At 40.4% G+C, this 11,426-nt stretch overlaps 1 protein-coding gene across 1 annotated transcript; it reads right to left on the reverse strand.

The window, feature by feature from the left end:
* Positions 1-816: 816 nt before the first annotated feature.
* Positions 817-9,377, reverse strand: Wfdc8 (WAP four-disulfide core domain 8). Its single transcript, XM_020168010.1, has 6 exons — positions 9,370-9,377; positions 9,042-9,160; positions 5,789-5,929; positions 4,124-4,291; positions 1,941-2,081; positions 817-956 (listed from the first exon to the last, which is right to left on the reverse strand). The coding sequence occupies exons 1-6, from the start codon at positions 9,375-9,377 to the stop codon at positions 817-819; spliced, it is 717 nt and encodes a 238-aa protein (XP_020023599.1).
* Positions 9,378-11,426: the final 2,049 nt, after the last annotated feature.

Raw genomic sequence — 11,426 nt, forward strand, 5'->3', positions numbered from 1 at the left:
TATTTGCTGAAAGAACCACACTGTATTAATACAAATAGATTAACAAGATTAGGGTTATTCTGAAAATGCAAAATGATTCAACATATGACAATTTAATAATATATGTCATCATGCCAACAAATTAGAAGAGCAAAATCACTATCTGACTGGATGCTTAAAGGGTATTTCATAAGCTGGGCATAGCTATTTGGGAAGGAGGGATTGTTCGAGGTCAAAAATTTGAGACCAGCCTAAGCAACACAGCAAGACCCCGTCTCAAAAAAAATTGATAAAATTCAACAGTCATTTCCTGCAGTAACTGAAAATGGATAGGAAATAGCTTTAAAAAAGAAAATCACCTAAGTGTAATAAAACCTATTTATTCCAAATCCAACAACATGTGTCTTTTTATTTATCAGAAGTCATACTGACTTTAAAATAAGGAACTACTCAGTGACAGATACCATCACCTTATCTATCTATCTATCTATCTATCTATCATCTATCTATTTATATTTAAATTCTGGGGTTTGAACACAGGGCCTTGTGCATGCTCTGCCACTGGGTTACACACCTCCTTCATTGTTTTTATTTTCGATGTTATTTCACAGTCTGTGTCATAGAAGATTTTAAAAAGTCACGAAGTTGGAAAAAAGAAGAGTCAAATTTATTCTCATTTTTCAGATGATCTGATTCTATTTAAAATCACAATAGCTCCAATACTACTGTTATTTCAGTGACATAATTTGGCAAGAATTCAACACAAATGAAAGTGAAAGGTTTTATTATGCTACATGTAATTCATTACTTTGATGATAGTGTTTTCTACTTACACTGTCAGTTTCTGGGATCAAAACACTTCAGTCCACAACGCGAGCAGCACTTCTCCTCCAGTGGACAATCGTTGTCCTGCAGGCATTTGGGTGTATCAATCTTGTTACATATCATGGGCTTATGTGGGCAGAAACCTGCTTTGACTTTTTGGGGTAAAATAAGACACTTGACCTTCAGATATTTGGTTATAATTTGACACACATTTGGGGAATTTACAGTAACAACACAATGGAGGAGGCAGAATATCAATTCTCTATCAATTTGAAGATCACCAAAAAAATTTTTGCCATATTGGAATTATGCAATCTGAAAGATTCTCACCTGCCTCTACAGAATTAATGAATATGGGTTATACAATCCCAGAGATGGAAGAAGAGTGTTAGAGAGCACCTAGAGCTTCCTTGAATTGAGGACCATTTAAGGAGAAGGATGATGCCCAAAGCCTCACAGAAAGCCAGAAGAAAAGTTGAAGTCAGTTGAAAAGTGTTTGCATACCATGGTGTATCTAAAAGCACTGACAATCCCTGGGACTGCATGGGGGAATTTGCATCTCCAGCCTTAGAGGTTGGATAGTTGGTGTCTACCTCAAAAGCATTTCATACCACTCTTTTCCCCAGCCCCTTTTACAAGGTGTGAATTATTAGGACTATACCTAATAATTAAGTATTGCATGTGTGTGTGCATTCATGTGTTTGTGTGTGAGTGTGTATGAATCCGTGGACATTGTCACTTCACAGGTCACTGAAGAATAAGACTCAGAACAAATAAGTTTTCCTGGGGACAAATGGAGAAGACCTCATGCATGACTGCCTTTGAGGATCGACACAACAGTACGCATAGGTCAGGAGCTCAACCTGTGAGCACTGGTTGGGTATTAAAGGAGAAGAGTCCTAACACGCCTCCAGATCAGTCCAAGAGGCATCTGAGGGTCAAGACACCAGATGGGTGTGGTGGTAAACACCTATAATCAGGAGGCTGAAGCAAGAGGATCACGAACTCATGGCCTGTCTGTACCACATAGACAGACCCTGTCTTAAAAAAAATAAAGATGTCACCACTTCATGAGATGACATGGTATCCTTGACATAAACCCAGTGGACTTTGGGAGGTATTTCCTTAGTTCTCACCTGTCCAGGACTTGGCACATATAAAGCCACACCTAGAATCACAGCATTTTTCCTGCTCAGGGCAATCCATGTCATTCCTACATGATGCTGGACACTCCATTCGAGCCTCGTAGGGGAAGAGTGGGCACTGCCCTTTCTTGACTAAAATGAGAACAGATGTGAGTTCCTACAAACCCACCCCATCCCACCAACCTTCAAGCCGCATTCCTTCTCTTCAAAGCTGGCATTTCTTTCTGAACTGGGTTCACCCTACCATGTCCATCTCCAGTAGGCTATGGAGGAAAAAAACATCTCACCGTATCATGGAATATGGCAGGGTAGGTGTCTGAAGCCCCAGCATAAAGTACTAGTCTTGACACTCAATGTGACTTCAGTTTCTCTATCAGATAGGAATAATTAGTCCTTTAATCCCTACCTAAAACTCCCATAAACCAGCCCAAGCCCTGTTGTCTCTTGGGTTGGAGGACTGAGGTCTAATCCACAGCTTCATGGTTCCTACAAAGGGAGGCTTATGGTCCTAATTTCATCAAGTCAAGCTACAAGATTGCCTTACCCATTCAGGTACATTGGGCCTAAGGAATACAATTACAGCTCTCTCCCTGACCAACTGTATGTCCTTAGACAACTGCATTTACCTCCCTGACTCTTTCCTCATCTGTAAAGTGTTGGCAATAGGTATATTGCTTAGCCTTACAAAATCTTAGCTTGAAATTCCAATGCTGCCTCGTCAGTCACAAAGCTGCTTTTATTTGCTTGTTTTGTGTTTGTGTTTGTTTTTTTGAGACAAGGTCTCACTATGTACCCCAGACTGGCCTTGAGCTCACAATCCTCCTGCCTCAGCCTCCTGACTCTGGGTTTACAGAGGTGCACCACTACATCCAGCTTACAGTGATGCATTTTGAAGATCCATCATCACCATCTCAGTTGTTACCATTTAGTGAGCTCATTCCTTGTGCAGCCCTGGTGTCAAGTCTTTGTGTCTTTGATCACATGGTATCCTATCAATTCAGTGAGCTCTTCGCTATTATTCCAATATTACAGAGAATGTAATTAAAACCCAAAGAAGTGAAGAAATTTGCAGCAAGTAGGCAAAGTAGGATTTTAACCCAGGTCACATGACCTCTATAGGACACTGTCTCCCACCATTACTGGTGACAACCATAACATTGAAGAATGAGCCCAGAGTCTTCACCTTCACTCCACTCTACTCTCCATATCCAGTGTCTACACTTCCTCCATGAGATTGCAGGGCTGTCCTGTCTAAACTTCATTCTTGGGTGTGTCCTTGGATTGATGCCCAATAGATTGATGCTGTGAGAAAACGTCTTCCTCCAAGGAGGTAGACCTGGTTCTTAGACCCCATTGGCCAAATTTATTAACACAGTATGTACACTATCTCATTTGTGAGGGAGTCTTCAAGGACAGAGAAGTTGTGGGTGGTGAAGACCTAAAAGCAAGCCTTGGAAGGGTAAGATTAAGCCCTTGAGTGAAGGCCAGGCGCAGTCAGAGGGTTCAATAATCAGTGGTGTAGAACCCACATCTTTTTCCATCTTTGGAAAGAGCAGGCCACCCAATCACTCTGAAGACAGAAAAGGGGATCGAGAGACACTTGGGCATTGCTCAGATTACTCAGAAACAATGAAGAGCCTTAGAAGTCAGGCCAAGGAGTTGATATTTACTTATAGGAAATAGAAGATGGAGTGGGAAAGAAGGCGTTAAAGGAGAAGCTGTTTAGGAAACTCACCTCACCTGAACGTGAGATGGCTTGAAGCAGGAAGGACAAGGCCTTTTTGCCCTGTCCCCATCGCAGACCAAGATTTCCTTGTGCTGGCATTCCAAGGTGAGGGGAAAACAGGGACTGCCCCCAGGAGCACTTCAAACCCTGGCCTGGCTTCCTCTCTGCTTATATTTTCTCTTCTCAGTTCCCTGCTGCAAAACTCTCACATTATCTCCCTTTTTGTCACAACATCTCCATTAAATAAGTACTGTTATTATCTCCATTTTATAAACACAAAAACTGAAACTCATAAATGCAACCAACTGGCCCATGACCTCCCAACCAGCCAATGACAGAACCACAGCTTGCACCAAGGAGGTTACGCCTTAAAGCTGAGCCTATAACCACACTGTTGTACTATTTCTAGTGAACAAGGTCCTCAGACTGATAGGGATTTGGGTCTTACCAATTAACAAGCAGGCATCCCTGCAGTCATCCTTGCTGAAGAAGTTGTTGGCATTCCCTTGGCAACCACCGTATATAAAGGGTTTGCATTGATATTGTTCAAAGTCAAAATACCAGCGACTCAAATCTTCCTGACAGATTCCTTTGTCTAAGGGTAACATGCAGGGCTCTGAAGTCAGGCATCAAAGAGATAACATGGGGTAGGGATAAAAAGAGACAGTCAGGTCCCTAGTCTCCAGACCTTTGCTATAATTCATGGTGTTATTGTTCAAGTCATAGAAAAAGACACAGTCAAAAAGACAGGTTCTAGTCCTAGTTCTACTACTAATATTTTTATATTGTGTAGATCTTCTGAGCATCTTTGGTTTGTTTTTTTATGGTACTAGAGTTTGAACTCAGGGCTTTGCACCTGCTAGGCAGGTGTTCTATTGCTTGAGCCATGCCTCCAGCACCCTGGTTTTTGTTTTTTTGGGTTTTGTTTTTGTTTTTGTTTTTTGAGACAGGGTCTCACTATGTAGCCAAAGTTAGCCTAGAGCTCATTATATAGCCTAGATTGGTCTTGAACTTCTGATCCTCCTGTCTCCGCCTCCTGAGTGCTGGGATTACAGGCATGCACCACCATGCTCGGCACTCTGAGCATACTTTTTTTTTTTTGCAAAGGATATTATGAACAGATTTGATCTTTCTTCTCCACTGGTTTGGGCTTTGAGAGGACAAGACATGGCCAGCAACAATATCTACAGTGCCCAACAAAGTAGGTGGTGTATAGGAAAAGAGAAAGCAGTCCCTGGTATCTTAAAACTGATCTGACACAGCTAAGTTGGTCCTGTTGGACATAAAAATTTTCACAGGACATTCACATCAAATAAAGTCACTCTAAGATCACGATAAAGTGAGGTAACTGTGAAACACAAAATACCAAACTCTTTCTGCCAGCTAACATGAGTGACTTATGTTTCTCTACTAATGACAGCTTTATCCTTAGGAATGAGGATGTGATCCTCCGACGGATGAGATTCACTGACATACCCAGCTATAGAATTGCCCCTACCATCTGAGGCAAACCCCCACTTTTGTAGACCCTTCCCCAAATTGCCCAACCAAGCTTAAATACTATTGTAGATTCGAATGGCTCCTTACTGAGATGCCTCCTGGTTGTCTATGGTGAAACGTATCCCTTACTCTAATGAGTAATAGACAAACTTATTCAACTATAGGTGTGTCCTTGTAGTCTTTAGTCAAAAGGCAACAACAATAGATTACCTGTTGAAGAAATGAATAAATGCATCTATATAAAATACATAACTTCCTAGACATATTAGACGCTGACTAGAGTTATCAGAAAACCTCCTTGAAAGAATCCAAGAACGACCTCAGCATCTAAGCTGACTGAGGTTTGATTTTGTCACAGTGCCATCAACAGTTTCTTGCTACATAGTGAACGTGCAAAAAGTATTAGTTATTTGTGAATGATTGAAGGTTGGACCAAAGAAGATGAGCATCAGTATTATCTAGTTGATGCCTAGACTCATGAGGATGGAGCGTTAAATTAGAGAAAGAGAAAAGAGTGGAATCTGGCCTCTTTGTCCTGCTGTCCAGTGTTATTGGTCAGCCAGTTCTGGACATGGCAAGAAATGGGAAACCTAAAGGGTTTGGATGTCATTACCTATGTATGGATCCATGCACTTCTTCCCACAGGAAAAAGGGCAGCACTTCAGGTATGCCTGGCAGTTGAAATCTGTTTTGCACATGCCCGGAATTTCAGCTGTACATTTTACTCTCTCTTTGGGACACACTCCTACTTTATCTGCAAGAAAGAAATGTCCAAACTCACATTCCCTGAGAGTTTCAGCTTTCACCCTCCCATGGCAAAGCTAAGTACTGAAAATCTCTCAGCTCTCTTCTCTTCCTTCAAGTCTCAGTTCTTGCTTTTGTATTTAGGGGTCAAATCTCTCTCTTACCACTCTTGGCCCATTTAGATGGATCTGCGCCAGGAATTTGTGCCCTGGTATAACTGAGGAAAGAATTATCTTAAGCTGGACATGGCGATACATACCTGTAATTCCAACACTCAGGAGGCTGAGGCAGATGGATCTCAAGTTCAAGGCCAACCTGGACTACATAGTGAGACTTGTTTAAAAAAAACAAAGTACCTTGGACTCCAAGGCATGGAATTAGGTAAGGACCAAGACCCTTGCTTTAAATTAAGGAGCCCTTTTCTTGACACCTAATATTTTAATGCTTAATCCGTCTGTTTCCAGCATCTTAGTCAATAGGGGAAATTAATAAGGTGCAGTGAAATATCATGGAAACAGGACTCAGGAATCCTAACTTTATTCCCTGACTTCTTCATAGGGCCAATCTGTGCTCAATGTGACTTCTGAGTTAAGCTGCAAAAGGGGAAGAAGTGGTGGATGGAGGAGGCACTGTGGTCAGATGGATGTGGCCAGGCAGCCCAGCTCCAGCATGAACGAGGTAAGTAATCTTGGGAACATAGCTTCCCTTGACTGAGTCACAAGTTTCCCGTCTGTAATATGAGAATGGTAATCTCTACCTCACAGGCTACTCCCGAGAACGAAGTGGGATGGTGTCCGTGTCCATCACACGCTCATCACAGTGCCTGGCACAGGACAAGAGCTTGGCAGATATGTGGTTGCTTCCTCCCTTTATAGGGATAAACATTGCCTCCAGACTCCAATGCTTGTGGTAGGCAGAATTCTAAAGTTGCACCCCCAGGATTCCTATCCTCTGATTATAGAATCAAACACTGTTCTATGCACTACTATGAAGGAATTTTGCAAATGCAATTATTATTTTTTTTAACTGGTAAAATTAATTTTAATATTTTATGTAATTCACATAGCCAAAATACGTACTATTTCAACTGATAACTTCAAAGTTATCAAATGCTTTATATCTTGTACAAAGTTTGTAAATTTGTTCTGTATTTTACACATATGGCATATCAACACGAACAGTAAATTTTCATGAACGTTATATAACTGATTCGGTGTTTGAAAAATTTACAGTTGAGAAGGTATACATGCCCAAGTTATTCCAAACACTTAAACACTTAAGTTCTCCGATGACTTAAGTTTTTTTGTTTCAATTAATTAAAATTAAATAAAATTAAGAATTCGGTTCCCAACTTACATTAGGGAGTTACATTTGACTAGTATCTATCGTACTGTATAACAGTAGCTTAGACCTATAATTGACCAACTGTTTTTTAAAGTTCAACTGTTGTAGACAGAAATCTATAATATGCTACTTACATTATTGTCTTAAAGAAAAGAATATGGTTTGGGTTTTTATGGTAGCCCAGAGTCAATAACATAAGTACAGGCTGTTAGACTATTTATAGTACAATACCCCATTGGGAACTCATGACCTCAGTTGACATTTCCTAATTACTTTTGTCCTAACTTAATTCACTAGTTTTTTTGTTCTTTCCCTTAAACACATGTACGCACATCTTTTTAATCTTATCACATTAATCCTCAGGGTGCAAATGCAATTAAAATCCCAAGTTAGTTGACTTTAAGATACAGAGATTATCCAAATGGGCCAGATCCACTTAGATTGGGTCCTTTAAAAGAAGAATATTCTGATTTGTAGAGAAGAGATCAGAGAGACTTAAACTGTGAGAAAGATCCAACATGCTTTGAACACAGGAGAAGTCAAATGTCAAGAAGTGAGGGTGGCACCTAGAAGTTGATAGCCAATTAGGGTGCAGAAGCCTCAATCTTAAAATTGGAAAGTAATGATTATGCTTGAAGATTTCAAGTACCAAGTGAGAACTGCACCGATCTTAGCCTGGTGAGATTCTGAACAAAAAATCCAGATGCATCACGCTGCCTTTTGACCTATAGATGACTTGTCCTGTAACAACAAATAGCTAACACAGTGCTCTGTGGTTCTGAAGTAAGCATCTCTCCAGTGGAATCTAATCACAGAGGTCTGCTCTTTCTTGAACTGACTCTTGGAACTGTAGAACTTTAGAACAGGAAAGACTATTTTTATCATTAGTACCAACTTCTGGTTTCATAGGTTTACAAAAACAAGGTCAGGTAGGATAATACAGAGAATTCGGGGCAGGTAATGGCATTTATAATCCAGGACTCACTTCAGAAACTCACATCTTCTGTGAAATCTGGTCACTGAGACTTTTAATACTTTCTAACTCTACTTCTTACCCTTCACACCAGCCTTAATGTACCCTCCAGGGATGGCTCAAAGCTAAGGAGATGTATGGTTCCAAATCTGGAGCATACATTGAAATTATCCGTGCATCTTTCAGAAAATAAAGACTGGACTGAACCAGAATCTCTAGAAAGTAAGACTTAGAGACTTCAGTTTTTTAGAAGCACCCTAGGCGATCTTGAATCAGGCAGTTGTGTACCAGGGCGTAAGTTACTGCTTGTGAACTACTGCACAAGATTTGGGCACAGGAGAAGTTAAGCAACTCAAATAGTGTCACCTGAAAGGGGTCAAGAGTCATAGAAATGGAAAAGTTGGAAGGCTGATGATATGACTCAAGTGTAGAGTGCCTGACTAGCAGCACAAGGCCATCAGTTCAAATCCAATCAACCCTGAAAGGGAAACCTTGAGGTTATGAAATCATCCCATCTCTCACCTCAATGACTCCAACAACCTCCTCACTGATCCTCTCCTTTCAGGCTCATGCCTAGTGACTCATAAATTTAAAAAAATTAAACCTGGAAGACATACTTTGGGGTAAAATAGGGAAGTAATCTGGGGGGAACCAGGTGAGGGAAGGACAGTGGCCAGGGTAGCTTTCTGTATTCCTGAGTCCAGCAGTGGTGGCCCCAACCAACACTCTCGTCCATCTAATGTGTCCTCCTGATTTCCCAAAAGCTCTTCTCAAGAAAGAGTGGCTGCAGCTTTTCTGAACCCACATTTGATTTTGTTGGCATGTGATGCAGAAGTCTGCTCCAAGGAGAGGGAGAGAAGCAGCAGGAGAGCTCTGCTCCTCAAGCAGAAGCTGGAGCCATGAACAGGAAGGTGAGGAAGGCACCTGTGTGGGAGAAGAAAAGGGGCAGGGGTTATGCATGATCCAGAGAGGGCGCGCAGTGTGTGCAGGGGAGCCTTCGAGAGGATCCCCCAGATCCCATTAGTTCACAGATGAGAACATGGAGAGCCAGAAGAGAGAAGGGGTTTGTCTGAGGTGGTAAGTTAAGGCGGGCCCAGAACGTTCCTTCCAGGATTTCCCCAGATGCCTCATACTCCATCATGGTGCTTTACGTTCTTCCTGGAACCTTGCCCACTGGGGTGCAGCTGGGTAAGAGGCCATACTTGAATGATCACAGGGGTTTATTTGGAATAGGTACAAGCTTGTTTGCTCACAGTCATTACTGGGGCAACCACAGGTACCAGTGAGCACATTTTCTTTGCTCTACCGATGAAAGAAACAGATAGTATGAGATTTCCTGGAAGGTCTACACAGATCCTACCAGTCTTGGTGCCCCAGAAGCAAAAATGATTCCAGATGACATCGAATTAACAAAAAAGCCCCTCTTCTTTCCTTCTGGGATTACCCAATCTTGAGATTGTATGATATCCCCAGACAACTCAAAAAACAAATCATTCTTCCCCATTCACTCAGACTCCCAGTTTCCACATGTCTCTGCATGACCCTTATGTATGTTTTACTTTAAAATATGAAGAATCAGTAATGACCTATTGTATTAATTCTTGGAGTGAACATATTTCAAAGGCATAGAAAGTGAAGAAGGGGACATACTTATGCCAAAATATGCACGGATGCATCTTTTTTTTTGACAGTACTGGGATTTGAACTCAGGGCTTCAAACTTGCTAGGCAGGTGCTCTACCACTTGGGCCATCCTGCTAGCCCATTGTATGCATCTTATTGGTGGAACTTCAGACATGGAGAAAGCTATGAAGATATCTTGGAGTAGTCTTTCCCAGAGTTCCAGTAAAGACTTGTGGCAATTTATCCCTTTCTCCACTTTTTTCCCAGAATTCCTTCTTTTTAAAAAACACTTCTTCCTTATCGCTCACTGGTCTCTAAAGTATGAAAACTTCCCATTCCAAACAAAGGGACAATTCAAAAATCCATTTTTCTGAGCATGCTTTCCACAGGAGCAAAAGCAAGGAAAGTGTGGATAAGAAACACTAAGGGAGGCTGTGGTGTAGCACCCCAGAACCACAGGGGAAAAAGGCTAAACAGAAAAACTAAGAGTCAGCACCTTGTTTCACTCAGGTGACAGACTCACAATGAGACACTGTGCCTTCAGCACTTTAGCCGAGGATTCAGAAATGTGATGATTCCACAGGGTTATACAATAACACATTTATTTGAATTGAAAAGTATAGTCAGTCTTTTTGTGGGAGAAAAGGAATCCAATTTGTCTTTGCCAGTCAGTAGAATCTGTGGCATCAACACTTAACAACATATATATATACATGAAATTTATAACTTACATAAGAAATTATATTAGTAATAATTGATATAATAAATATATACTTAAAGCCTTCAATAAGATAAAAGCATTTCGTAAAACTATGTATTATTCAAGGTCTATCAAGGTGAATAGTGCTCACACTTTCTGACGCTGAATATATCGGATTCGGTAAAGAAACTGAATAAAAAAATAACGTATAGTTAATGACATTATTAGTCATTAGGTAAATGCTGGTCAAGTCTTCTTTGACTTTCCAGAAATTAAGATAATCATTGTAATTTGTGAATAATATTCTAACTACCTTGCAAAATCCTTTTGTAAGAACCAGCTTTCTAACTTTGTGCTTTTATAAAACCTGAAGGAAAGTTTGACTAAGTTGTTGATTCATATTTAAATTAGATCATTAAAACTTGTTTTTGATTATGGAGCATCATGCGATTGTTAACAATTTATCAGAAGTTCAAAGAACAAAGTGAAACCCCTAGAACAGAACTCCTTTTGTCTCTGAACACTCTCGTACCGTTAGGGATGTGAGTACCTGTAGAATTTTATCAATAAAATTCTATCAATGCATTGCTGTAATGTGTCTCCATGTTCATTATCATTGTGCTAGTTTTTTGTTTTTTGGGTTTTTTTTTTATCATTGTGCTAGTTAAATAACGCTTATAATGAAAAAACAGCCCACAAGAAAAATCTTTACTCCTAGATTCTTGTGGCCACAGTAAGTGAAGAAGCTGAATTTAAATTTATGCACATGTTTCTATTACACAGCAGTATGAAAATGGCATTGAATAAAAAGGCTCTTGAGCATCAAATTCAATTCCATTAGATAAAAAGTTTGTGGGATAAGAAGAGT

The sequence above is a fragment of the Castor canadensis genome, chromosome 5, assembly GCF_047511655.1.
Source record: "Castor canadensis chromosome 5, mCasCan1.hap1v2, whole genome shotgun sequence".
Lineage (NCBI taxonomy): Eukaryota > Metazoa > Chordata > Mammalia > Rodentia > Castoridae > Castor > Castor canadensis.

Excerpts from the sequence above, each read along its gene's own strand:
- Wfdc8 (XM_020168010.1), bottom strand. Across the intron at positions 4,292-5,788 it reads GTGCATGGATCCATACATAG|AGCCCTGCATGTTACCCTTA; the intron begins GTAATGACATCC and ends GCCTGACTTCAG. Across the intron at positions 957-1,940 it reads ATGTGCCAAGTCCTGGACAG|TCAAAGCAGGTTTCTGCCCA; the intron begins GTGAGAACTAAG and ends TACCCCAAAAAG.